Source organism: Microcaecilia unicolor, chromosome 4 (assembly GCF_901765095.1).
Source record: "Microcaecilia unicolor chromosome 4, aMicUni1.1, whole genome shotgun sequence".
NCBI lineage: Eukaryota > Metazoa > Chordata > Amphibia > Gymnophiona > Siphonopidae > Microcaecilia > Microcaecilia unicolor.
In genome coordinates this window covers 190,853,431-190,879,276 of record NC_044034.1, presented here as the reverse complement: position 1 = coordinate 190,879,276, position 25,846 = coordinate 190,853,431, and the positions used below count along the sequence as shown (strand labels likewise).

General features: G+C 43.1%; 1 protein-coding gene across 1 annotated transcript in view; it reads left to right on the top strand.

Annotated features, from left to right (window-relative positions):
• Window positions 1-25,846, top strand: part of ABCC8 (ATP binding cassette subfamily C member 8) — an 803,652-nt gene that overhangs the window by 90,087 nt on the left and 687,719 nt on the right. The window contains 1 exon segment of the mRNA XM_030201075.1: window positions 4,957-5,078. Coding sequence (XP_030056935.1) covers window positions 4,957-5,078 — 122 coding nt within the window.

Genomic DNA, 25,846 nt, shown 5'->3' with positions numbered 1-25,846 from the left:
TGCCCAACAAGATAACTCATATTTGCTGCTTTTTGTGTATACCCTACTTTGATTTGTACCTGTGCTCTTCAGGGCACAGACCGTATAAGTCTGCCCAGCACTATCCCCGCCTCCCAACCACCAGCCCCTCCTCCCAACCACCGGCTCTGGCACAGACCGTATAAGTCTGCCCAGCACTATCCTCACCTCCCAACCACCAGCCCTGCCTCCCAACCACCGGCTCTGGCACAGACCGTACAAGTCTGTCCAGCACTATCCCCGCCTCCCAACCACCAGTCCCGCTGCCCCACCACCGGCTCTGGCACAGACGTAATAAGTCTGCCCAGCACTATGCCCGCCTCCCAACCACCAGCCCCGCCTCACGATCTTGACTAAGCTCCTGAGGATCCATTCCTTCGGCACAGGATTCCTTTATGCTTTTCCCACGCATGTTTGAATTCCGTTACTGTTTTCATTTCCACCACCTCCCGCGGGAGGGCATTCCAAGCATCCACTACTCTCTCCGTGAAAAAATACTTCCTGACATTTTTCTTGAGTCTGCTCCCCTTCAATCTTATTTCATGTCCTCTTGTTCTACCGCCTTCGTATCTCCGGAAAAGGTTCATTTGCGGATTAATACCTTTCAAATATTTGAACGTCTGTATCATATCACCCCTGTTCCTCCTTTCCTCCAGGGATTCCTTTATGCTTTTCCCACGCATGTTTGAATTCCGTTACTGTTTTCATCTCCACCACCTCCCGCGGGAGGGCATTCAAGCTTCCACCACTCTCTCCGTGAAGAAATACTTCCTGACATTTTTCTTGAGTCTGCCCCCCTTCAATCTCATTTCATGTCCTCTCGTTCTACCACCTTCCCATCTCCGGAAAAGGTTCGTTTGCGGATTAATACCTTTCAAATATTTGAACGCCTGTATCAATCACCCCTGTTTCTCCTTTCCTCCATACATGTTTAGTTCAGCAAGTCTCTCCTCATACATCTTGTAACGCAAATCCCATACCATTCTTGTAGCTTTTCTTTGCGCCGCTTCAATTCTTTTTACATCCTTAACAAGATACGGCCTCCAAAACTGAACACAATACTCCAGGTGGGGCCTCACCAACAACTTATACAGGGGCATCTACACCCCCTTTCTTCTGCTGGTCACACCTCTCTCTATACAGCCTAACAACCTTCTAGCTACGGCCACCGCCTTGTCACACTGTTTCGTCGCCTTCAAATCCTCAAATACTATCACCCCAAGATCCCTCTCTCCGCCCGTACCTATCAGACTCTCCCCGCCTAACACATACGTCTCCCGTGGATTTCTATTCCCTAAGTGCATCACTTTGCATTTCTTCGCATTGAATTTTAACACTCCCTTTGGGAGCTTACAATGTAAAGGGCTAGATTCTACATAAGGTGCCTAAAAAATCAACACCAAAAAAACATGCTTAAGTGATATTCTATAAGCTGCACCTAAAGTTTGGCACGGTTTACAGAATTAATGCTTAAGTGGAGAGGTTGCACGTAAATTTAGGTGCTGCCATTTGCACCATTGAAATGTGGTGCACCGTTATTCTGTAATTACACACATAACTCAAAGCCATGCCCTGAAATGCTCATGATCCTCCCATTTCTAAGGGCCATGCATAAATTTTAGGCATGAATCTCACGCCTACATTTACATGTGTCAGTTCCAGTTAAATCTAATTAGTGTCAATAATTGCTTCTTTAAAAAGCTAATTATTGGCACTAATTGGCTTGTTAATCTATTAAATTGCATGTGCAAATCGGGAGCGTGCCTGAATTTCTGCACACAATTTTGGCAACTTTTGTAGAATTGGGGGAAAGTGTTCAAAGTAAACACATGTAGCTATTTTCTAGGAAAAATGTTCATAATCTGTAATTTAGTTGAAGTGTACAAATATAAGTGGTCAGAATTTTAAAATGTACTTTAGGGGTGAAAACCAGTTCTAAGTGCCGTTCTATGAAAACCACTCACCCTGTATAGAATATTTCTTAGCACTGATTTTTTCTGATGACATTTTTTGAGTGCTATTTACAGAATTCCCCCCAATGTGTGTTAGGGCTTGTCTCTGCTGCATGCTTTGTGGAAACAGAAGCAGAGATCAGAACATTTTTCTTCCCTCCTCCTCCTCAGTGGCATAACCAGAAGGCAATTTTGGGTGGGCCAACAGGTTGGATGGGTGGGCACTAGAGAAACACCTGCCACCTGATACACCCATGCCCTGCCCACGTCTCTATCCTTACCGCACACCTACCCCAGTCCCAATAACTTCAATGGTAGTAGCAGTGCTGGTCTCGGTGGCTGCTGGCCACATTGAGAGCTAGGGGAAATACAAGAGGGTGCACTCTTCATCCTCTACTGAGCCATGATCCTCCAACACACATATGCTTCCCCCAAATATGCCCTAAATATTACAGTGGGGCCATAAAAAATCAATACATCTATCAAGAAAACTGAACAAGCCAAAGTACAATAGAATACTACATAGAAAATTGATGCTAATAGAAGACTTTGGTCACACACACAGAACACAAATGCCAAATAAACCATAAACAAATTAAATCGAAATCCCAAGAGGTCAGACCTTGCATCTAGCAAAGCACAGAGAAATACAAAGAGATACATTTTCTCCTATACTGTGGAAAATATAATGATAGCACATTCAAAAGATTGTGTTAGGGGAGTACAACGAGAACAACTGCATTTGGCCCCCTAGCCAGAGAGAACCCCAGGCCAGCTGGAAGCTGAAGAAGGTGCAGCCTGTTAGTAAGCTTTGGGGTCCCCTCTCAAATTTCTGCCTTGGGCCCCAGCCAGTTCTAGCAGGATGTACATGTCAAATCTGACATATTCTAGTCACAAAATAGAAAAATAAAATTATTTTTTCTATCTAGCAAACTGTGGTCTTCTGAAGATTCTCTATAGTGCTTTTGTGGTTGTCCTAGTGGTAACTAATAATATTCTTTGGCAGTCTTCCAAATAAATTCAATTAGTAGTAATAAAATGAGAGCAAGTTTTAGGTTTTTTCCCCCCTCTCTTTATCACTGCGGAAGTGATCGTTGATGGTCCCAGATTGTATAGTCAGAGCAAGTTTTCAAAAGCCTAGAAACTGTTAGTTGTGTGGTGCTATTAGGTGTGTGCACCACTATATAGACACATATACAGTGGTGGAAATAAGTATTTGATCCCTTGCTGATTTTGTAAGTTTGCCCACTGACAAAGACATGAGCAGCCCATAATTGAAGGGTAGGTTATTGGTAACAGTGAGAGATAGCACATCACAAATTAAATCCGGAAAATCACATTGTGGAAAGTATATGAATTTATTTGCATTCTGCAGAGGGAAATAAGTATTTAATCCCTCTGGCAAACAAGACCTAATACTTGGTGGCAAAACCCTTGTTGGCAAGCACAGCGGTCAGACGTCTTCTGTAGTTGATGATGAGGTTTGCACACATGTCAGGAGGAATTTTGGTCCACTCCTCTTTGCAGATCATCTCTAAATCATTAAGAGTTCTGGGCTGTCGCTTGGCAACTCGCAGCTTCAGCTCCCTCCATAAGTTTTCAATGGGATTAAGGTCTGGTGACTGGCTAGGCCACTCCATGACCCTAATGTGCTTCTTCCTGAGCCACTCCTTTGTTGCCTTGGCTGTATGTTTTGGGTCATTGTCGTGCTGGAAGACCCAGCCACGACCCATTTTTAAGGCCCTGGCGGAGGGAAGGAGGTTGTCACTCAGAATTGTACGGTACATGGCCCCATCCATTCTCCCATTGATGCGGTGAAGTAGTCCTGTGCCCTTAGCAGAGAAACACCCCCAAAACATAACATTTCCACCTCCATGCTTGACAGTGGGGACGGTGTTCTTTGGGTCATAGGCAGCATTTCTCTTCCTCCAAACACGGCGAGTTGAGTTCATGCCAAAGAGCTCAATTTTTGTCTCATCTGACCACAGCACCTTCTCCCAATCACTCTCGGCATCATCCAGGTGTTCACTGGCAAACTTCAGACGGGCCGTCACATGTGCCTTCCGGAGCAGGGGGACCTTGCGGGCACTGCAGGATTGCAATCCGTTATGTCGTAATGTGTTACCAATGGTTTTCGTGGTGACAGTGGTCCCAGCTGCCTTGAGATCATTGACAAGTTCCCCCCTTGTAGTTGTAGGCTGATTTCTAACCTTCCTCATGATCAAGGATACCCCACGAGGTGAGATTTTGCGTGGAGCCCCAGATCTTTGTCGATTGACAGTCATTTTGTACTTCTTCCATTTTCTTACTATGGCACCAACAGTTGTCTCCTTCTCGCCCAGCGTCTTACTGATGGTTTTGTAGCCCATTCCAGCCTTGTGCAGGTGTATGATCTTGTCCCTGACATCCTTAGACAGCTCCTTGCTCTTAGCCATTTTGTAGAGGTTAGAGTCTGACTGATTCACTGAGTCTGTGGACAGGTGTCTTTCATACAGGTGACCATTGCCGACAGCTGTCTGTCATGCAGGTAACGAGTTGATTTGGAGCATCTACCTGGTCTGTAGGGGCCAGATCTCTTACTGGTTGGTGGGGGATCAAATACTTATTTCCCTCTGCAGAATGCAAATAAATTCATATACTTTCCACAATGTGATTTTCCGGATTTAATTTGTGATGTGCTATCTGTCACTGTTACCAATAACCTACCCTTCAATTATGGGCTGCTCATGTCTTTGTCAGTGGGCAAACTTACAAAATCAGCAAGGGATCAAATACTTATTTCCACCACTGTAATATAGGTAGACCCTTCACTGTGCAGCTAGTCCAGAAACAAATGGAAGGTATCGTAAAATGTGTTTATTGCAGTAAAAATGATTAAAATTGACCAGGCTGTGATTAGGAAGAGCCACGGTTTGCTAAAGATGGACTTTTAAATGGGACTTGAATGTGGCCCCATATTGATTATTTATTCTGTTGTATCTTTCAGGTTTTCAGAGTCCCGTCACCTTCACCTGTATATGCCAGCTCTGATGGCCTTCATGGCAGCCATCACATCTATCGTCTACTACCATAACATTGAGACATCAAATTTTCCAAAGTTATTAATCGGTATGTTCTCCTCTAGAGAAAGCTGTGAATTTGTTACAGTGTGATTTATCTGCTTCTGATGTGACTGACCTGTTGAGATGAATGTTTGCTGCTTAAGTGAGAAAGAAACAAAAAAGCAACACTGGGCCTTCAGGATTGAGATGATCAAAGTCTCTTGTTTGTTTATTAATTGATGGATAGACCCGACAGGGCCGTATTTTGGCGCACTGGCACCTGCCTCAGGGGTCAGCTAATCCTGATAAAAAATTTTAGGTGGTACTATCACAGTGTAGCACCTTTGATATGGAATAGAGTCTCAATTGCTCCGAGAGCGTAATCAGCATGGACAATGCTGTCAGTCTAAAAAAAAACGCTAAAAGTTTTTGATCAGGATTAGCTGACCTCTGAGGCAGGCGCCAGTGCGCTGAAACACGGCCCGTGTCGGGTCTATCTGTCAATTAATAAACAAGAGACTTTGATCGTCTCAATCCTGAAGGCCCAGTGTTGCTTTTTTGTTTCTGTATTATTTTTGTATGCTGTTTTTACCCTCTCTTTTGTGTCTGTGCTGCTTAAGTGATTCAGACTGGTGTTTTCCTTTCAGTGATAATGATCTGTGTAGTCAAGTTCAACCAGTGACTAGTTCAGATTTGCAGCTAGACTTCAACACTTACTCATTCCACTTTCTAACTAAGCCTTCACATTGTAGCGAGTGCAGATTCTGGTTTAATTTGCTCCCTTAATTAGGCACCAGTTCTTTTACCTCCCTCTTTACCAACTGAAAGTATTTTTCTTTTACTGACATAGCTATGTGGAAACATACAGTATTGTATAAGCTTCTCTTAACCTCACAAGTTTGAGAAGAATCTCAACACATTGTGCCATTACTTGTCTGTCTACTGATGAGTTAATTTTAAGACATTATGGCCTTCATTTTACAAGCCTTATTTGTGTTTGAGATGTGCATAAACCAACATTTAAATGTCTAATTTGCATAAACCCCCATTTACAATGCAAGGATGTGCATACCTCAAACCCAATTGTGTGCATGTAAATGGAAAGGGGTGTACTCTGGGTGTGTTTTGGGTGGTACAAATATATGACAGGTAAATTCCCCATTTCAGAAGAAGGCTAAACATGGATGTTCTAAAAGATCAATGTCAGGGGTCACATCTTCTACTAAGCACATTTAGGATTGGGTAAATAGCTGCTATTGAACAGCATTCCATGGAAGGGATCAGGGGAGGGTGCCCTCTTAATCCCCCAGTGGATTTTATGCTCCCTCCCCCAAATGCCAACTGGAAAGGGAAACTGGTCTCTGTGACAATGATAAATAGATGGTTATGTTTCTAAAGTCACAAAGAAATACAGGTCACTATTTTCTGTATTGAGTTTGCTAAAATGGATATTTATGCTGCACACACTGGGTGCACAAATGTCTATTTCTCCTGTATTTTAGAATAGGCTCTACATCAACAGTTGGTGTCCTAAAATACTTGTGAAACTTGAGATGTACTGGCCTGCATGCCTCATTTCCATTTTCTACAACATGTCTAAAATGGGACTGCCTGTCAATTATAGAGCACAGTCTCATGACCTGTTTTTGAATATTTTTCTTTTCAGAAGATATGCAATGCTGATATTTATTTATTTAGATTTTTGCTTACACCTTTTTCAGTAGTAGCTCAAGGTGAGTTACATTCAGGTACTCTGGATATTTCTCTGTCCCAGGAGGGCTCACAATCTAAGTTTGTACCTGAGGCAATTGAGGGTTAAGTGACTTGCCCAAGATCACAAGGAGCAGCAGTGGGATGTGAACCAGCCACCTCTGGATTGCAAGACTGGTGCTCTAACCACTAGGCCACTCCTCCATGTCCGTTTTTGGTCACAAAAAAAGGTCTTTTTTGCAGGTGCGCTGAAAAATGAACCTGCGTGCATCCAATACACATGTCTACACTAGCGCAGGCCACTTTTCGGCGCACCTTAGTATAAGGACCCCTTGGTCATGGTTATAATATGAGAGTCTGAGAAAGCTTATGAAATGGTCCTTGTAAAACCATGAAAATGCATTGCAAAAAAAAGTTTATGTTCAGTTTAAAAGCCATATGTTCGTCCAAGAAACTATCCAAATTGCAGAGATTCTTAATTGTTCTTTTTGACTAACTCTATTTCTGCTTGAATGGCAACAAATAGTTAACCTCTGGAACTCTTTGCTGGAGGATGTGGTAACAGCGGATAGCGTATCTGGGTTTAAAAAAAGGTTTGGACAAGTTACTGGAGAAAAAGTTCATAGTCTGCTATTGAGATAGGCATGGGAAGCAATGGCTTGCCCTGGGATTTGTAGCATGGAATTTTTCCACAATTTGGGTTGCTTCCATGTACTTGTGACCTGGCTTGGCCGCTGTTGGAAACAGGATAGTGGGCTAGATGGACCATTGGTCTGACCCAGTATGGCTACTCTTATGTTCTACTAGTAAAAAAAGGCCCGTTTCTGGCACAAATGAAACGGGCGCTAGCAAGGTTTTCCTTGTAGTGTGTATGTTTGAGAGAGTATGTGTGAGATTGACTGTGTGTGAGACAGTGAGAGTGAATGTGCGAGTGTGTGTGTGAGAGAGAGCGAGAGTGGTGGGTGCGAGTATGTCTCCTCTGGCCCCCCTGCATCCACCGTGCGATTCTCCTCTCTCCCCTGCTCCCCCTCCAGCCACCCAGTGATTATACTTTTTCCCTTGCCCCCCTGCAGCCACCCACCGATGATGTTCTCTCCCTTGCCCCCCCTGCAGCCAACCTGCGAGTCTCCTCTGTCCCTTGCCCCCCTACAGCCATGCAGCGAGTTTCCTGTGTCCCCTGCGCCCCCTCCAGGCACCCAGTGAGTCTTCTATATTCCCTGTCCCCCTCCAGTCACCCTGCATTTGTTGTCTGTCTCCTGCCTCACCTCCAGCCACCCAGTGATTATCCTATCTCCCCTGCCCTCCCTGTAGCCACCCTGCTATTGTCCTGTGTCCCCTGGCCCCTCTACAGCCACCCAGAGATTGTCCTGTGTCCCCTGCCCCCCCCTCCAGGCACCCAGCGATTGTGCTGTCTCCCTTGCCCCCCCCCCCCGTGCAGCCAGGCAGTGATTTTCCTGTGTCCCCTGCCCCCCTGCGGCCACCCTGCGATTTAGGTGTGTCTCCTGCCCCCCACCCCCCCCGTGCAGCCAGCCAGCCAGCCAGCGATTATATTGTGTCACTGCCCCCCCTGCAAATGTCCTCTCAACCCTGGCCCTTTTGCCATGCCACCCCAGCGTCCGTCACCGTTCCCTTCCCCCCGATGTCTCTGTTGCCAGTGCACCCCCTTCCACCCCACCGATGTCGTCGCTGCCGGTGCTCCCCCCCTCTCCGAAGGCCCCCCCACCCCACTGACCTGCCGAAATAGAAGATTTTAGTGTGATGTCAATGCCCCTGCAGTACGAACCCATAGAATAACGTCTGCCCCGCCCTCGACGTCATCGCGTTTTGACGCGAGGGCGGAGCAGAGCTACAGTGCAGTAGAACGTTGGAGGTGAGAATGTGCTCCGCCCTCAACGTCATAATGTTTGACGCGAGGGCGGGGCCCAGAGACTGTGATTTTCTGTGGCTTCAGAGCTTCGAACTTACGAACCTGGCTTCAGTGATGTCAGTGAAAATAGAACGTTGAGGGTGAGTTTTATATATATAGATGTTCTTATGTTCTTTCTACTGGTACTTAGTAGCTTCAGGTTGTCCTTTTCTGTTCTTTATATATAATTTTCTTTACTGTTCTGGGATCTGCATAGGGTTCCCCTGTTGATAATGGGTTTCATATGTATATAGGTTCTTTTAGTTCCAGCTGTGACATTAGCATACTGGGAGATATGATTGAGGTCTACAAAATCCTGAGTGGTGTAGAACAAGTTGAAGTAAATCAATTTTTTACATGTTCCAAAAGTACAAAGACTAGGGGACACTCAAGGAAGTTACATGTAAATACTTTTAAAACAAATAGGAGGACATATTGTTTCACTCAATGAACAGTTAAGCTCTGGAACTCTTTGCCAGAGGATGTGGTAACAGCGGTTAACACATCTGGGTTTAAAAATGTTTTGGACAAGTTCCTGGAGGAAAAGTCCATAGTCTGCTATTGAGACAGACATGGGGAAGCAACTACTTGCTCCGGGATTGATAGCATGGAATGTTGCTGCTATTTGGGTTTCTGCCAGATACTTGTGACCTGGCTTGGCCACTGTTTGGAAAACAGGATACTGGTCTAGATGGACCATGGGCTAATGTTTGAAGAGTTTGAGCTGGCTGGCTGGGTTCACATCAGGCTCTGCAACTTAGATTAAATAACTACATTTTCTGCTTATTTATAACCCAAACTTTTACTGACTTCTGCTCAGTCTGTGTTGAGGCACCAGTCCTCAATTTTACTTGGAACTTCTTCCATTTAATTTTGGCTGGAGAAAGGAAATTTTTATCTCCCCTAAATAACTCTCCTCATGATATTGGAGCTGGATCCTTATTTACATCTATCCTTCCTCTGGGACAATAAAGAAAAAGCCTACAGAAACCTGCATCATTTGGACCATCCGAGGATATCAGAACCAGAAACTCTAAAGTTCATACCTGCAATCCGTGAGTTAAAAAATTTATTTTAACTACATAATCTACTACTATAACTAAAGGAAACCTATGCACTGTCTCCAAGAAGTTCACATAGAATTGCTAAGTGCAGCCATTTGTTTCTCTATTTGATAGAAGACTTTGATCTCACAGGCCTGGTCTGAATTTACAACTTTAAAAGGTCTGTTCTTTCACCTATTAAAGCCTTAACCCTGCATTGCCAACTAGGAAGACTGCTGATCTACAGGGTGTACTCCAAAGAGTGGATTGCAGCGTCACCTAGTGAAATTTGCTTAACTAGTTTCTGACACAAAAATGTGTCATGCAAGCATCCCAGTGGTGTGTGGGAGAGGAAGCCATAACCCCCACAAACCAAAGAGAAGGCAAAAGTGCAAGAGATCAAACACCTACATAACAGTACTTAAAAGATGACCTCATTGTCACACCAAAGCTACCCACAGCACCCCCAGACCACCCTTGGGAACTATAGGACTGGTGAATTCCAGATCAGCTGCAAAGAAATCCTCCGTGATCCATGATGCCATAAATGAACAGCATCTTGACATCCTAGGAATAAGTGAAACCTGGCTAGATGAAAGTGGGGGTTTACCAATGGCTGAACTATGCCCAACAGGTTTCAACATCCAACATCAACCAAGACCAGGAAGATGGGTGGAAGGGTAGCAGTCTTTATTCGGGACACAATCAAACTGCGCAAAATATCCATCCCCCAGCTAAATGGATCAGAATCTTTTTTAATCCAACTTGAAGAGGAGAAGCCAATCTGGCTGCTCATGGTATACAGAGAACCTCGTAACAACACATTATCTGTGCAAGAACTCCTAGACCTGATTACTCAAGTGACCCTGAATTACCCTAGGTTGGTGATCATGGGAGACTTCAATCTACACATCAAAACCCCAGATACCACCACAGCTGCCTTTCTGAACACGATGACAGCACTAGGATTTACACATGTGATCAATTCTCCAACCCACGAAAAGGGTCACATATTAGACCTGGTATTCTACAAAGGGGTGGATATCCCAGAATTCTGGGATAACAGTATTGAATTAACACCCCTCTCATAGTCAGACCATTTTCTAATTAAATTCTCCCTAAGTGGAGGGGGATCCAAGATGGCAGATGGATAGGATGCCGAGATTTTAGCTCCCCAAATAGAGTGTAAAATCTTTTCCTGTTTAGACTTGTTTTAGATAAATACTTTACCCTCTATTTTTGAGGAATGCCGAAGAGAAAGGGGAAATCGAGGGGACCTCTTCTTCCCAAGGTGGAAACCCCCTCTCTTCATCAAACATCTATTTCGACGTTCTTGGCTTCAACTCCGACGGGCGTTTCCGCTGCCGGAGCTGGGGACAGCACCGGCCTGGAGAGTGATTTTTCACAGCCCTGTTGGCCCATTGACTCCTCCTTTCCCGCAGCCAACTGGAGTATTAGTTCTGGAGAAGACGAGTCCAAAGTCACCGAAAGAGAGGCAGACTCCGGAAGAGTCCACAGAGGCGCGGGAGAGAATGGAGGAAGCCCAGCGTTTTCAGGCAACAGAGGCGGTCCCAGTGCAAGACCTAACTGTGTTACAAGCTGAAACAATGCTATTGACGACAGAGACACAGCCCCTGGTAAGACCGGCTGAAATTTCGCTGGAGACTATTTGGATTGCGCTGGAAAACCTTCACAAGGTCTGTTTATCCTTTATTTCTGTATCCTTGAATAATGCAACGCAAGTAAAATCTATGAAAACTGAACTAGAAACTATTTCAGCTAAACAATTGAAAATGGATGGAGAGTGGAGAAAATTAAGTGAAGTCCAAACCCAAGTAGTTGGAGAAAAATTACTGACTATGAGAAAAATTGAAATCTTAGAAAATTCTCTGCGAAATCAAAATCTAAGAATTTTGAATTTTCCTCTTAATGATCTAATATTTCCGAAAGAGATGTTTTTAAGATTCTTGAAAGAGGAGTTTAAGTACTCTGAACAGATGTATCCCCTGTTCAAAAAATCTACTATTTGCCAGTAAAGCAGGAAACTTTACAAGAACAAGAACATGGAATTCAAGATCAATCAAAAGATCAAGTAGAGGGCTTAGACCTAACTGCTTTTCTAGAACAATCCACTGAAGAAGAAAAAAAGAGATCCACATTAATAGTGAAGTTTGTCTTCCTCCAAGATAAGGAAGCTTTGTTGAAACTTTATTTTCAGAGAACTAAAATAGATTTCTTAGGAGGGAGAATTCTTATTTTTCCAGATGTATCCAAGTGGACACAAATACGTAGAAAAAAGTTTTTGGAATTAAGACATGATGTGATTTCATTGCAAGCTAGATTTCAATTGTGTTTTCCATGTAAATGTTTGGTGCTATATAAGGATAAGAAATATGTCTTTTATGAGGTTGATCAATTGTGTGAATTTATAAAGGCCAGGAAGGTAACTGGGCAATCCTTATAATTTATGGGCCTAAGTTATAAGAGAAGCCAAATATTTTGTTCTATTATTTGTGATTTACTACCAACTCCTCTTGGTTAATATTTAAGACATCTTGAATCCTCTTATGTAGACTACTTCAGAGCCAGGAGTTATATTGATTTATATGTTTAAATATTACTTATTGAAGAATGTATATCGTGTGCTCTGTAAAATTTCCTCAAAGATATTTATCTTTGTAAACCTAATTTCAAAATCAATAAATAAATAAATTAAAAAAAAAATTCTCCCTAAGTGACCACCTGAAACAAATGGCACCTCCCAGAGTTTGGAAGGAGATCAGAGACAAAAAAAAGCTGACCGCTGAGAATTTCCTAGAGGCCTTGGACTATCCACATGTAGATGAAAAGACAACAGTGTCAGAACAAGTTGACATCTGGAATACACACTTAGCCAAGACCTTAGAGAAAACAGCACCACTAAAAAAAGTCTTAAGCCCCACTCACAAACGCTCACCTTGGCTTTCTCCAGAATTTTGGATCCTTAAACGCGAAGGACGAAAACTGGAAAGGAGACGGCACAAATCTCACCTGGATGAAGACCGGCTAAACTGCAGGAAGCACATGGCAAAGTACCGCCAAGCCTTAACAGCAACCAAAAAACAGTATTTCTCTCAGTGCATTGCATAGGCTGCCAAGTCAACCAAGCAGCTGTTCAGTATAGTAAACAGCCTACTGCAACCCCCACAACAAAACCAGCCTCCCCAGTCTAAACTGAACTGCAATGATTTTGCTGCATACTTTGCCAACAAAATTAAAAGTCACCAGGATTTACAGGCAATCCCACCCACTGCCCAACCAGTCAACCAGGGTGCACAAACTCGCCCTCTCCTAACAGAGACAGATGGAACACTTTTAACCTAATGACAGAGGACAGCCTTGACAAACTCCTAAGAGACCTTCGACCAACTATCTGCTCCCTTGATCCCTGCCCATCAAAGATAGTGCAGCAGGCAAGTATGGGCCTTATAGAAGGTGCCACAAAAATTGTGAACACCTCTCTTTCTAATAGGCAACTACCAACAGCATTAAAAAGGGCAGTGGTTCACCCTCTGTTGAAGAAAAACAACCCTCGACCAGGACAAACTTGAAAGTTACAGGCCAGTATCCAACATCCCGTTTCTAGGGAAACTCATAGAACAAGCAGTCTGTGTTCACAGTGGCGTTCCTAGGGGGGCACTGCACCTGGGAGGCGGGGCGCATCAGTGATCCGCCCTGGAAAAGGACACCCTCCCCACCCGGTGAAAGAACCCCCCCAGGTGCACGCCGCTGGGGAGGTGCCGCGCGCCGGTCAGCTTCGATCGTTTTCATGCTCCCTCTGCCCCAGAACAGGTTACTTCCTGTTCCGGGGCAGAGGGAGCATGGAAACGAATGAAGCTGACTGGCGCACGGCCCCCCCCCCCAGCGGCGTGCACCCGGGGCGGACCGCCCCCACCTTGGTACGCCACGTGTGTTCAACTTAATGAATGGCTAGAAGAGTAACTGGCTAGATCCATGTCAATCTGGCTTCAGACCCAGTTATGGAACAGAAACAGTCCTCGTATCCCTGCTAGATGATCTTCACAGAAACCGTGACAAGGGATTCGCTTCGATGTTAGTACTAGATTTCTCAGCAGCTTTTGACACTGTGGATCATGATATCTTGCTAGCACGACTGATAGAAACAGGTATCAATGGTACAGTACTTGCCTGGTTCAGATCCTATCTATCAGACAGGCAACAATCCATAATGTTTGGCAGCAACTCATCACCACCATGGACATTGACCTGCGGGATACCACAAGGATCGATACTGTCACCTATTCTGTTCAATATCTACCTCAAGCCACTAGCTGAGCTGATTCGGTCAATGGACACTCAGTTCTACATCTATGCGGATGATGTGCAGCTACTCATACCCATTGAACCTGACTTACCTATAGCCTTGAATAAACTGATGATTACTTGTCTAGCATCAATTCAAGAATGGGCTAAACACAACAAACTTTGCCTGAACCCAAGTAAAACTGAGCTTCTCTGGGTCCCTAACACAAGCGGATACATACCTGACATCAAAATCCTTTTTGGGAAGTATGAACTCCCCCTCAAATCACAAGCCAGGAACCTTGGAATACAGGTAGATTCAACACTTACTCTGATTCCCCAAATCCAAGCAACCTTCAAGAGCTGCTTCTACTACTTGTGACAGCTACACTGCCTCTCTCCTTACATCAAGAAGGTAAATCTTATCCCAGTTGTGCATGCCATGGTAACATCAAGACTGGATTACTTCAATGCACTATACAATGGTCTGACTACAAAGGGCCTGCACCAGCTCCAGTTGATTCAGATTGCAGCAGCAAGATTCATAGAAGGTTGCAAGCAACGTGATCACATCACACCATTTTTGCAAAAACTTCATTGGCTACCAGTACAATACAGGGCTAAATTTAAAACTCTATGTCTGATCTTCAAGGCCCTGAAAGGAAATGGCCCAGAGTATCTGAAGAATAGGATGATCCTCCACACACTGCCAAGGACACTAAGGTCCTCCCAAGGACTTTCACTAACTACACCCTCTCCAAAAGACATTACATGATGTGATACCTGCAAGCGAGCCTTCTCCGGAGTAGCCCCCACACTCTGGAATGCATTGCCTGAAAGGCTTCACATAACACAAGACTATCTTTACTTCAGGAAGCAGGTGAAAGCTTGGCTCTTCAACCAAGCCTTAAATGGAAGAAGTAACTAACTTGTTAGTCTCACTCAAACACACAAGGAGTGACTCAGGCTGCACATACTGCAGCGGTACATGTTTATCCACTCCTAGCCTAACTGAGATAATATTTACCAATCTCTCTGACTTCATGTGCAACTTTCTTCAAATCAGTCACCTTACTTTCAAATTCTTCCTACTTTCTTACTCATCTATCTATTACAACTTTGCCTTACCCTTCACTACCAATTATAATGTTCTATTACGTATTGTGTTGTTATTGGAAGTAGTATATCATGCCATATTTTATATTGTTACTTGAATATTTTTACTGCTGTAATTGCCTATTGCTCATGTTTGATCTATTCTTACTGTACACCACCTTGAGTAAATTCCTTCAAAAAGGCAGTAAATAAATCCTAATAAATAAATAAATTGGTCTGACCCAGTATGGCTATTCTTATGTTCTTATGAGTATTCCTGGCTGCACTACCTGTTGTACTAATGGTGCCATCGCAATCAAGTGTCTTTCTCCATCTACTGATAGGGGACATAACCTGTCAGTCTAGACTGATCTGTAAAGACTCAAGGAAAGGAAATTATCAGGTAAGGGTAAATTTTATCCAAGATTGACACAGGAACTATTCCAATGTAGCTAAGTTAAATGAAGGCTCTGAACCACAAGGTCAATATTCTATCTGTAGTAGGAAATGAACCAGTCACCTGGTGTGGTATGTACTTAAGTGTCACCTTTAATCCAGACCTCAAGCATGTAGCTCTCTCTCCTTTTCATCAATAGCTATAACAGTAACTGGAAAATAAGAGCTTTAAATTAGTGGAATGATCTCCTTATTGTTTCTGAAACCTATGACAAGTTCCAATTTTGAAATTATAGATACCTTCCCCAAAATCAGTTTTATTCTGTTCAAATGGTTCTGTTTTTAATATGTTCCAGGATTCCATGAGTTATAGGGCCTGATTTTTACTAAAACTTTCAGGTCATATTTTATCTATCTGAATAAAAAAAGCTTAGCAAATCAGGCTTTTAGCTAACAAGAGGCAGCTCTAGCGCTAAAGATCAAAATATGTTTATCTGTTGAAATAGTACAAGCATATTCTGCCATTGGATGAGATTAATTTATACTCTGAGCTCTACACAACTGCTCTCTGCGACATAATGGACAAGTCTAGTTACCACAGCAACAATGGAATTTTATTAACCACAGAAATAGAAATGTATTTATTTATTTATTGCATTTGTATCCCACATTTTCCCACCTCTTTGCAGGCTCAATGTGGCTTACATTTCATCATGAATAGTGGAGGTACATAAGAAAATAGATATTTAGTATTGCAGGATCTTTAGTACATGATAATAATAGAGCATGATAGTAATATAACAAGTAAATATCATAGGGCTGTTCTGGATATATGTGTAGGAGTTCACATTTGTTGATCTTTCTGGTATACCTTGTTAAAGAGATGAGTCTTCAGTAGTTTGCAGAAGTTAGTTCGTAGATCATTTTTAGATTGTGTGGCAGTGCATTCCAGAATTGTGTGCTCAGGTAGGAAAAGGTTGCTGCATGCATTAATTTGTACTTTAGACCTTTGCAGTTTGGGAAGTGAAGATTGAGGAATGTGCGAGATGATTTTGTAGTGTTCCTAGGTGGTAGGTCTATCAGGTATGACATGTAGGCTGGGGCTTCTCCGTGAATGATTTTATGAACTAGGGTACATATTTTGAACGTGACGCGTTCTTTGAGTGGTAGCCAGTGTAGTTTTTCTCGTAGGGGTTGAGCACTCTCGTATTTAGTTTTGCCGAATATGAGTCTAGCTGCTGTGTTCTGGGCTGTCTGAAGTTTCTTGAGTATTTGCTCTTTACATCCAGCGTAAAGTGCGTTACAGTAGTCTAGATGGCTGAGTACCATTGATTGTACCAGGTTACAGAAGTCGGTCCTTGGGAAGAAAGGTCTTACTCTTTTTAATTTCCACATTGAGTGGAACATCTTCTTGGTTGTGTTTTTCGCGTGATTCTCCAGTGTTAGGTGACAATCAAAGGTAACTCCAAGGATTTTTAGGGTGTCCGAAATTGGGAGTTTCAGTGTTGGTGTGTTAATGGTGGTGAATTTATTTGTGTTATATTGAGAGGTGAGTATTAGGCAACGGGTTTTTTCTGCATTGAGTTTTAACTGGAATGCGTCTGCCCATGAATGCATGATATGTAGACTCTGGTTGATGTCATTGGAGATTTCCTTTAAATCTTGTTTAAATGGGAAGTAGATCGTTACATCATCTGCATATATGTATGGGTGAGGTTTTGGTTTGATAATAGTTTGGCCAATGGTATCATCATTAAGTTAAATAAGGTTGGTGAGAGACGGGATCCTTGTGGAACTCCGCATTCAGGTGTCCATGTGGCCGATGTGGTCGAGTTGGATGTTACTTGGTATGATTGTGTGGTTAGGAATCCTTTGAACCAGTTGAAAACATTGCCTCCAATTCCGAAGTACTCTAGGATATGTAGTAGTATTCCATGATCAACCATGTCAAATTGTAGGAGTAGTATGTTCTTGCCAGTTGCGATCAATTGTTTGAATTTAGTCATAAGGGTAACTAGTACTGTTTCAGTACTGTGGTTAGACCAAAATCCTGACTGCGAGTCGTGAAGTATTGAGAATTTGTTTAAATAATTTGTGAGTTGTTTGGTCACCATTCCTTCCGTTAGTTTGGTCATTAAGGGAATGGATGCTACTGGTCTGTAGTTGGTTAGTTCACTAGCACTTTTCTTTGCGTCTTTAGGTATGGGGTGAGTAGTATATTTCCTTTCTCCTTCGGGAAGAGTCCATTTTGTAACATGTAGTTCAAATGATTCATTAGGTCTGTTATAAATTGTTGAGGGGCAGTTGTCATAAGGTTATATGGGCAAATGTGTAGTTTGCAGTGAGATTTGGCGAATCTTTTGAGTGTTTGGGAGATAAGATCCTCCGATAGTATCTCAAAATTGGTCCAGGTTCTGTCTGCTGTGTATATATCCGGTTCTGGATCTAAACAGTCAAGGAGATTGGCGTAATTGATGGTGCTGACAGGTATTTTGAGTCGTAGTTTTACGATCTTTCGTTGAAGTATTTCGCAAGATTGTCTGCTCCTGGTGTGTCCGAGCTGTTGGTTGTGACTGGTGTGGTATCTAGTAGTTGATTCACGAGTTGGAAGAGTTTATGTGTGTCCTTGTAGTTTGGTCCTATTTTGGTTTTGTAGTATAATCTTTTAGTTTTTCTTTGAAGTTGTTTCCAGGCGTTAAGTGTGAGGACGTCTTTCTTTTTATTCCACGCACGTTCTAACCTTCTAAGTTGTGTTTTAAGTTTTTTCAGTTCTTCATTGAACCACGGTATTGAGTTCTTTGTGTATGAGGTTCTGGTTTGAGTTGGGGCAATATTGTCTAGTATTAGTCTACATCTATCGTCCCATTCTATGAGAAATTGGTTAGTATCTGCCTTAGTTGTCCATCCGTTGTTGTAGATCTGTTGCCAGAATGTTACCGGGTCTATTTTTCCTCTCGTGGTGTAAGTTTTTCGTTCTTGTTTGTTAAGTAAGTCTTTCGTTCGCCATTGGAAGGAGATGTTTGCTTTATAGTGATCTGACCACGGTGTGGGTGTCCACTTTGTGTCTGTTAGTATAAGGTTTGAGTCGGGATCAAATTTGTAAGTGATAATGTGTAGTGTGTGTCCTTTAGTGCGGGTTGGTTGTGTGTTCGATTCGTGCAGATCCCATAGTTTATTTATTTATTTATTGCATTTGTATCCCACATTCCCCCACCTATTTGCAGGCTCAATGTGGCTTACATAGGTTTGATAATATTGTCATATCAGGATATCAGATACAGTTAGTAATGTGTAGCGATTAGGAAGGGAGGAGAGAAGAAGGAGACAGTGAAGTGACTTAGTGAGGTTATGGGTTCTCATTGTAGGCGTTGTTGAAGAAGAATGTCTTCAGAGATTTTCGAAAGATAGTTGCTTCGTTGATTGCTTTTAAGTCTGTAGGTAATGCATTCCATAGCTGCGTGCTCATGTAAGAGAAGGTGGTGGCATGCATCAGTTTGTATTTAAGTCCTTTGCAGCTGGGGTAGTGCAGGTGGAGAAATTTGCGGGATGATCTTGTGGCGTTTCTGGGAGGTACGTCCACGAGGTTTAGCATGTAGATTGGGGCGTCTGCATGAATGATTTTGTGTACAATCATGCAGATCTTGAACGCAATGCGTTCCTTAAGTGGGAGCCAGTGAAGTTTCTCTCTTAGGGGTTTTGCGCTTTCATATTTAGTTTTTCCAAATATGAGTCTGGCGGCCGTATTCTGGGCAGTTTGGAGTTTTTTGATTGTCTGTTCTTTGTAACCGGCGTATAGTGCATTGCAGTAGTCCAGATGACTTATTACCATTGACTGTACCAGGGTAGGGAAGATGTATCTCGGGAAGAAAGGTTTTACTCTTTTAAGTTTCCACATGGTGTAGAACATCTTTTTCGTCATGTTTTTCACGTTCAGTTGTAGGAATTCTTTGCATTCTTGGGTGCTTGTTGAGGTGAGATCTTCAAAGTGTAGGTTGATGTCTCCTATTATAAGGTTTGAGGTAGAGACGCACGTATTCGAGATGAAGTCCATAAACTGTGTTTGGGAATCTTGCCAGTTGCCTGGCGGTCTGTAGAGTAGGACTACGTTGAGGTGTTCTTGTAAATTTGGGTGATTAATTCTTACTGATGCGATTTCAAGTTGTGGCAGAATGGATTCAGCTGTGGTTGTGATGGTGAACTCAGATTTGTATATTATGGCAATTCCTCCTCCTCTTTTTCTGTTTCTTGTCCAGTGTCCTGCTCGGATGCCCCACCGGTGTTTTCTCCTCCGCCGTACGTCCTTGGCCTCCGCCTTTCCGCTCCAGGACGTAGGGAATCTTGGGCAGCGCTGAGTAGAAGTAACTGGCAATCTTTTCGGTGGTCGTCTGGGAAGACGGGTTGGGAGGAGAACCTCGTTGTTACCTTCTGGGCCCTCCGGACCGCTGGAACTCGCTCGGCTCTGCCGATTCAGCGACCTCGTGGTCCAGGGATGGCCCAGGCAGCTTAGGCCTTTCGGGATCTCGTTGTTACCTTCTGGACCCTCTGGATCTCTGGAACTCGCTCGGCTCTGCTGATTCAGCGACTGCGTGATCTAGGGATGGTCCAGGCAGCACAGGCCTTTCGGGATCTCATTGCTACATTCTGGACCCTCTGGACCGCTGGAACTCGCTCGGCTCTGCCGATTCAGCGATCGTGTGGTCCAAGGATGGTCCAGGCAGCTCAGGCCTTTCGGGATCTCCTGTGTCCGGCGTCAGGTATTCTGCCAGCCAAACCAATGTGTCTCCGGTCCGTTCCGGTCCGGTCGGATGACCTGGGTATGTTTGTCCGCTCGGGGACTCAGGAGCTCGTTTCGGAGTTCCTTACCTGTTGGCCATCTTGCTTTCAGTTTTTTTTTATGTTTCAACATTTTTATTGATGACATCTCAAAAACATAAATGCTTTACATCTCTTGATATTCAAGCTCGGTATTACAATTTTTACATGGCATACATTCATGTGTTGCTTGGAAGCATATTGTTTCACTTGCCAATGTATGAGTTGATTCTTTTTCACCCCAAACATATTATACATAATACATTTCATAAAATGTCTTCTTAAGAAATTATGTATTTCTGTGCATTCATCAAGTTGTTTTTCTTTTTAACTACTTCCTTAGTGCTGGCTTCCATGGCATTCCATGTATTGGACATCCTGTTTGTCCTGCTCATTCTATAACAGGTCACTTAAATTTAATTGCCTTTTGAGTGCTTAAATTTATGTGGAGGGCATTTTCAATATGGCATCTTGTGAGAAATGTGTAAATATACTGCTTTTTCACTTAACATAATTGAAAAGATAGAATATATAGTTTAGGCCCTAACTATATTTGTGTAGGCCGTTTCCAACAGAGATCATCACATTATAGCTTTCTGAATTACTAACAAAGGAACTCTGTTAGTTTAAAGAGACATGTGCAAATTGATAAAAATTGCTGAGACGGGGGGGGGGGGGGGGGGGGGGGGTAAGAAGCCCTAACTGCTGAGTCCCAAAGATGCATGGAAGCTTCAAGGACAGGCCTTAGAGCTGGAATGAAAATGTAGCTAGGCATAAGACCATGAAACTGTAAAACTATGGACAAAGGGAACAGAAGGAAGGGGGTTGGGGAGAAGGTGAAGCATGCCATGTATGAAACTGTTAATGTAGAGCTTTCACATAAAGGTTTAAAGATAAGAAAATGCAAACCAAGCAGAACTAACAATGGATAGAGGCTCAGGCACGGTCGATGGAAAATTTTCAGAGGACTGTCATATGATAATTAGCAATGATGTAGTGGGGGGGGGGGGGATTAATGTGATCAATATCCAATGAGAAACTTAGGGACATATACTTAATGTAACCAAAAAGAAAGGATATATAACCTGTAAACATTAAGGAAGGGTGTGCCTGCTTGCTTTCAGAGACACCCATTCTTGCAAAAGTGTATTTTTGAAATAATAAACTAATTAAGACTTGTTTCACCAATCTGGTTTCATAAGTTCTTTTTGTATAGGTTCTCAGGTTATCTGGGGGCAGTTTATAACAATCTAAATCCAACTTTGGACTTTTTGCTGAAAATGTCTAAAAATCAGTTGGTGAACATGGCCATTTTTTAACCTGAAAAATGTCTATCTTTTTGTTTTGAAAATGGCCATTTCCTATATGTCTTTAGACATTTTGTGCTCAGTGCATTTTACTTTTGTGACCATTTTTGAAGAAAAACTGTCCAAGGGAAAAACTCACAAAAACAAGCCATTGGGACATATGGAGAGGGGGGGGGGGGGGGGGGGGGTAGAATACTGGCCACACAGACATCCGTGGAGAGCATCCTAGGGGGCGCTGCAGTGGACTTCACATAAAAGGTCCCAGATACACATCTCAATGTTACTCCCTTATATTGTATGATGATCCCTCCAAAATCCACCAAAGACCTACTGTACCCAACTGTACACCACTACATGCCTGCAGATGTGACCTATATGTAAGTGGAGTAGGTTTTTGGTGAGTTTTGGAGGGCTCATACTTTCCACCACAAGTGTAACAGAGTGGAATATGGGCCTGGGTCTTCTTCTTTACAGTGCACTACACTGACCACTAGGTTACTCCAGGGACCTTGGTGCTCTAATAGGACTGGTCATAACATCTGACGCTGCCATAAAGACTAGTATGTACTGTTTCTTTCACATCTTTGGGGGGTGGGAGGGGTCAGTGATCACTTGGGGAGTAAGGGGAGGTCATGCCTTAATCATTTCAGTGGTCATCTGGTCATTTAGGGCATCATTTTATTACTTAGTCGTGATTGAAGCAGGTCAAGGCCAAAATGTCCAACTTTTGGCCCTGGGCATTTTTGCTTTGTTCCATTATGGCAGAAAAACATCCAAGTTGTGGAATTTTCAAATCCTACCCTCAACATGCCCCTGACATGCCCCCTTGTGATTTGGACACACTGCAGATTAACTGCATAGAAAAACATCTTTAAAATGTGTTTCAAAAATAGCAATTTGGACGTTTTTGCAAGAAAAACGTCCATGTGCCACTTTGTGCTACATTTGGATGTTTTTCTGTTTTTCAAAAATGAGCCCCATAATATTGCTATTTATGTGGGTAACTGTACACTTATGAGCATAAACGGCAGTTGTGCATCTAAGTTCTATTCTATAATTGCATGCTAAAATGGCATAGCACATATTTGTTAGAAGGGTATTCACAGAGGAAAAACATACACAGAACAATGTATGTAACTTTCAGAACACTAAACTTCACATGTAAATATTACATGTAGGTGTTAACATTTACACAAGCCATAAAGCTTTCATAAATGTGTGTGCCTACATATAGGCACGTCATTGCCGGTTTGCACTAGTATTCTCTAAGGACACTTATGCTTGTAAGAGTCCTTGTAGAATAGACTCACTACTTGTGTTATTAGGGCACCTAAAGAGTGACACTCTGTTATAGACTTGCTTCCTTTGTGGGATGTATTGATATGAATAGTCACAGGAACAAGAGAAGAGTGGGAACAGAATCAGGCTCTACAAAAAAACAGACCAAAGACATTATTATTATTATTATTTATTGCATTTGTATCCCACATTTCCCACATATTTGCGGGCTCAGTGTGGCTTACAATATATTGTGAATGATGGAAATACAATTTGTTGCGTTACGATTATGGGTTACATAGTGAAGAGTTATGGGAAAACAAAGTCAAAATATCATTTTGGAATGGAACAGTGGAATATAACAAAGTCAAAATATCAATTTTGGAATAGAACAGTGGTATATACACATCCAACGTAGATATAAAATTTATTAAAGGATGACTCAACACGGTACCATGTTTCGGCACAGAAAATTCCTTCTTCAGGAGCCGTGGTAACCGTGTCTGACAATCTTAATTAATAATGTCTCCAGAAATAGACCTTTAAAGAAGCGATACCTACCATTATAAACTGCACAGTCACCTCAGGGATCACTTGCAGTATATCAAGTGCTAAATAATAAAATAAATTCTGTTCTTATAAAAAGACATATATTGCCTTATTTGCCCACAAGGGGGCCCAAGGAGATTTATGTCATAAAGGGAAAATTTTACTTGTTTGATGGTCTACTTAAATTTACCTTATCCAGGGTCGGGTTTTGTTTTGTTTTTTTTACTAACTAAAGATTAGTGCATGTTATCTGCTAAAGGACCCATTTTATTCATATGGGCCCTGCTGCAGATAACATGCACTACAACAATAACAAAAAGGACTACATAAGTCCAGAACTACAATAATAAATAATTATAACAAAACAAAGTTACTATAATTTCATAACAAAATTTTTGAAGTCCAGAACTACAATAATAAATAACTATAACTCAATTTACTATAATTTCATAACAAAAATTTTGAAAACAAATATGATACTGTTTATGAAAATGCATATAGGAAAGACAGCTACTGGGACTATATTCCAAAATTTTACTATTTGAAAGCTGATAGATTTCTCCTGGAAATTTGTCAATTTAACACCTCTAAAAGTGTGATATTGTAACATGAGGTAAGTATGAGTTCGTTGATCACTAAAGTCGCCCAACAAAGTAATTAATAATGTTAAATCAGTCAGACAGTGACCCTCTAAAATTTTAAAAGCAAGACAACATGAAAGTGATTTATTGATAAACAGGCTATGGTGGCTAACAAGAGAACATATGAAATCCATATATAAAACAGAGATTTGAGCAACTTTGTAAAGGTGAAACACATTACCTAGTAGTGCATACTGGAAATCAGAACAGTAATCAGCTATAAAAAGCAGTATCAAATCCACATGGACCTGATAAATCATCAAACCCCTGAAATTGGGACCCAGCTCATAGGGAAATGGTGAGAGCCTGATCTACTTTACCATAATACTACTAAGGGGGTCTTTTACTAAAGCTTAGCTTGAGTTTTCTGCAATAGGGCCCATAGGAATAAAATGGGACCTGCTGCAGATAATTCAAGCTTACCTTTAACCTTTAGTAAAAGACCCCCTGAGATTGGTTTCAGCCTTAAACAAAAAGCGTGCCCTTTAACAAAATATAAAAGATGAATGGTATAGTACGAGAATGGTATGGGATTTGCGTTACAAGACGTATGAGGGGAGACTTGCGGACCTGAACATGTATACTCTGGAGGAAAGGAGAAACAGGGGTGATATGATACGGACGCAAACAAATCTTTTCCGGAGATGCGAAGGCGGTAGAACGAGAGGACATGAAATGAGATTGAGGGGGGGCAGACTCAGGAAAAATGTCAGGAAGTACTTTTTCACGGAGAGAGTGGTGGATACTTGGAATGCCCTCCCGCAGGAGGTGGTGGAGATGAAAACAGTAACAGAATTCAAACATGCGTGGGATAAACATAAAGGAATCCTCTTCAGAAGGAATGTATCCTTGGGAGCTTAACCGAGTTTAGGTGGCCGAGCCGGTGGTGGGAGGCGGGGCTAGTGATTGGGAGGCGGGGATAGTGCTGGGCAGACTTATACGGTCTGTGGCAGAGCTGGTGGTGGGAGGCGAGGCTAGTGGTTGGGAAGCGGAGATAGTGCTGGGCAGACTTATACGGTCTGTGCCAGAGCTGGTGGTTGGGAGGCGGGGATAGTGCTGGGCAGACTTATACGGTCTGTGCCAGAGCTGGTGGTGGGAGGCGGGGTTGGTGGTTGGGAGGCGGGGATAGTGCTGGCCAGACTTATACGGTCTGTGCCCTGAAGAGGACAGGTACAAATAAAAGTAGCACATATGAACAGTGGCGTACCAAGGGGGGGGCGGCGGGGGCGGTCCGCCCCGGGTGCCAGTGGGTGGGGGGTGCTCCGCTCCCGCCGCCTCCCATGGCCGTTCCCGCGGCGCCGCACATTTAAAAAACCGGCGAAGCAGCGTCGCAGGCAGCGCCTCGTGCCCTGCTTGTAAAAAAAAAATCAAATCTCCTTCCCCTCCTCGTCTTGACGTCTTGACGTCGACTCGGGCCTTCCAATCAAATTGATTGGAAGGCCCGAGTCGACGTCAAGACGTCAAGACGAGGAGAAGGAAGGAGATTTGATTTTTTTTTTACAAGCAGGGCACGAGGCGCTGCCTGCGACGCTGCTTCGCCGGTTTTAACGGGACTGAGGTGGGGAAGGAGAGGGGTGAAAGGGACTCGGGTGGGGGTGTTCAGAGGGGAGAAGGGGACTGGGGTGGGGGTCTCAGACAGGGGAGGGGAGAAGGGGACTGGGGTGGGGATCTCAGAGGGGGGAAGGGGAGGGGAGAAGGGGACTGGGGTGGGGGTGTTCAGAGGAGAGAAGGGGACTGGGGTGGGGGTCTCAGACAGGAGGAGGGGAGAAGGGGACTGGGGTGGGAGTGTTCAGAGA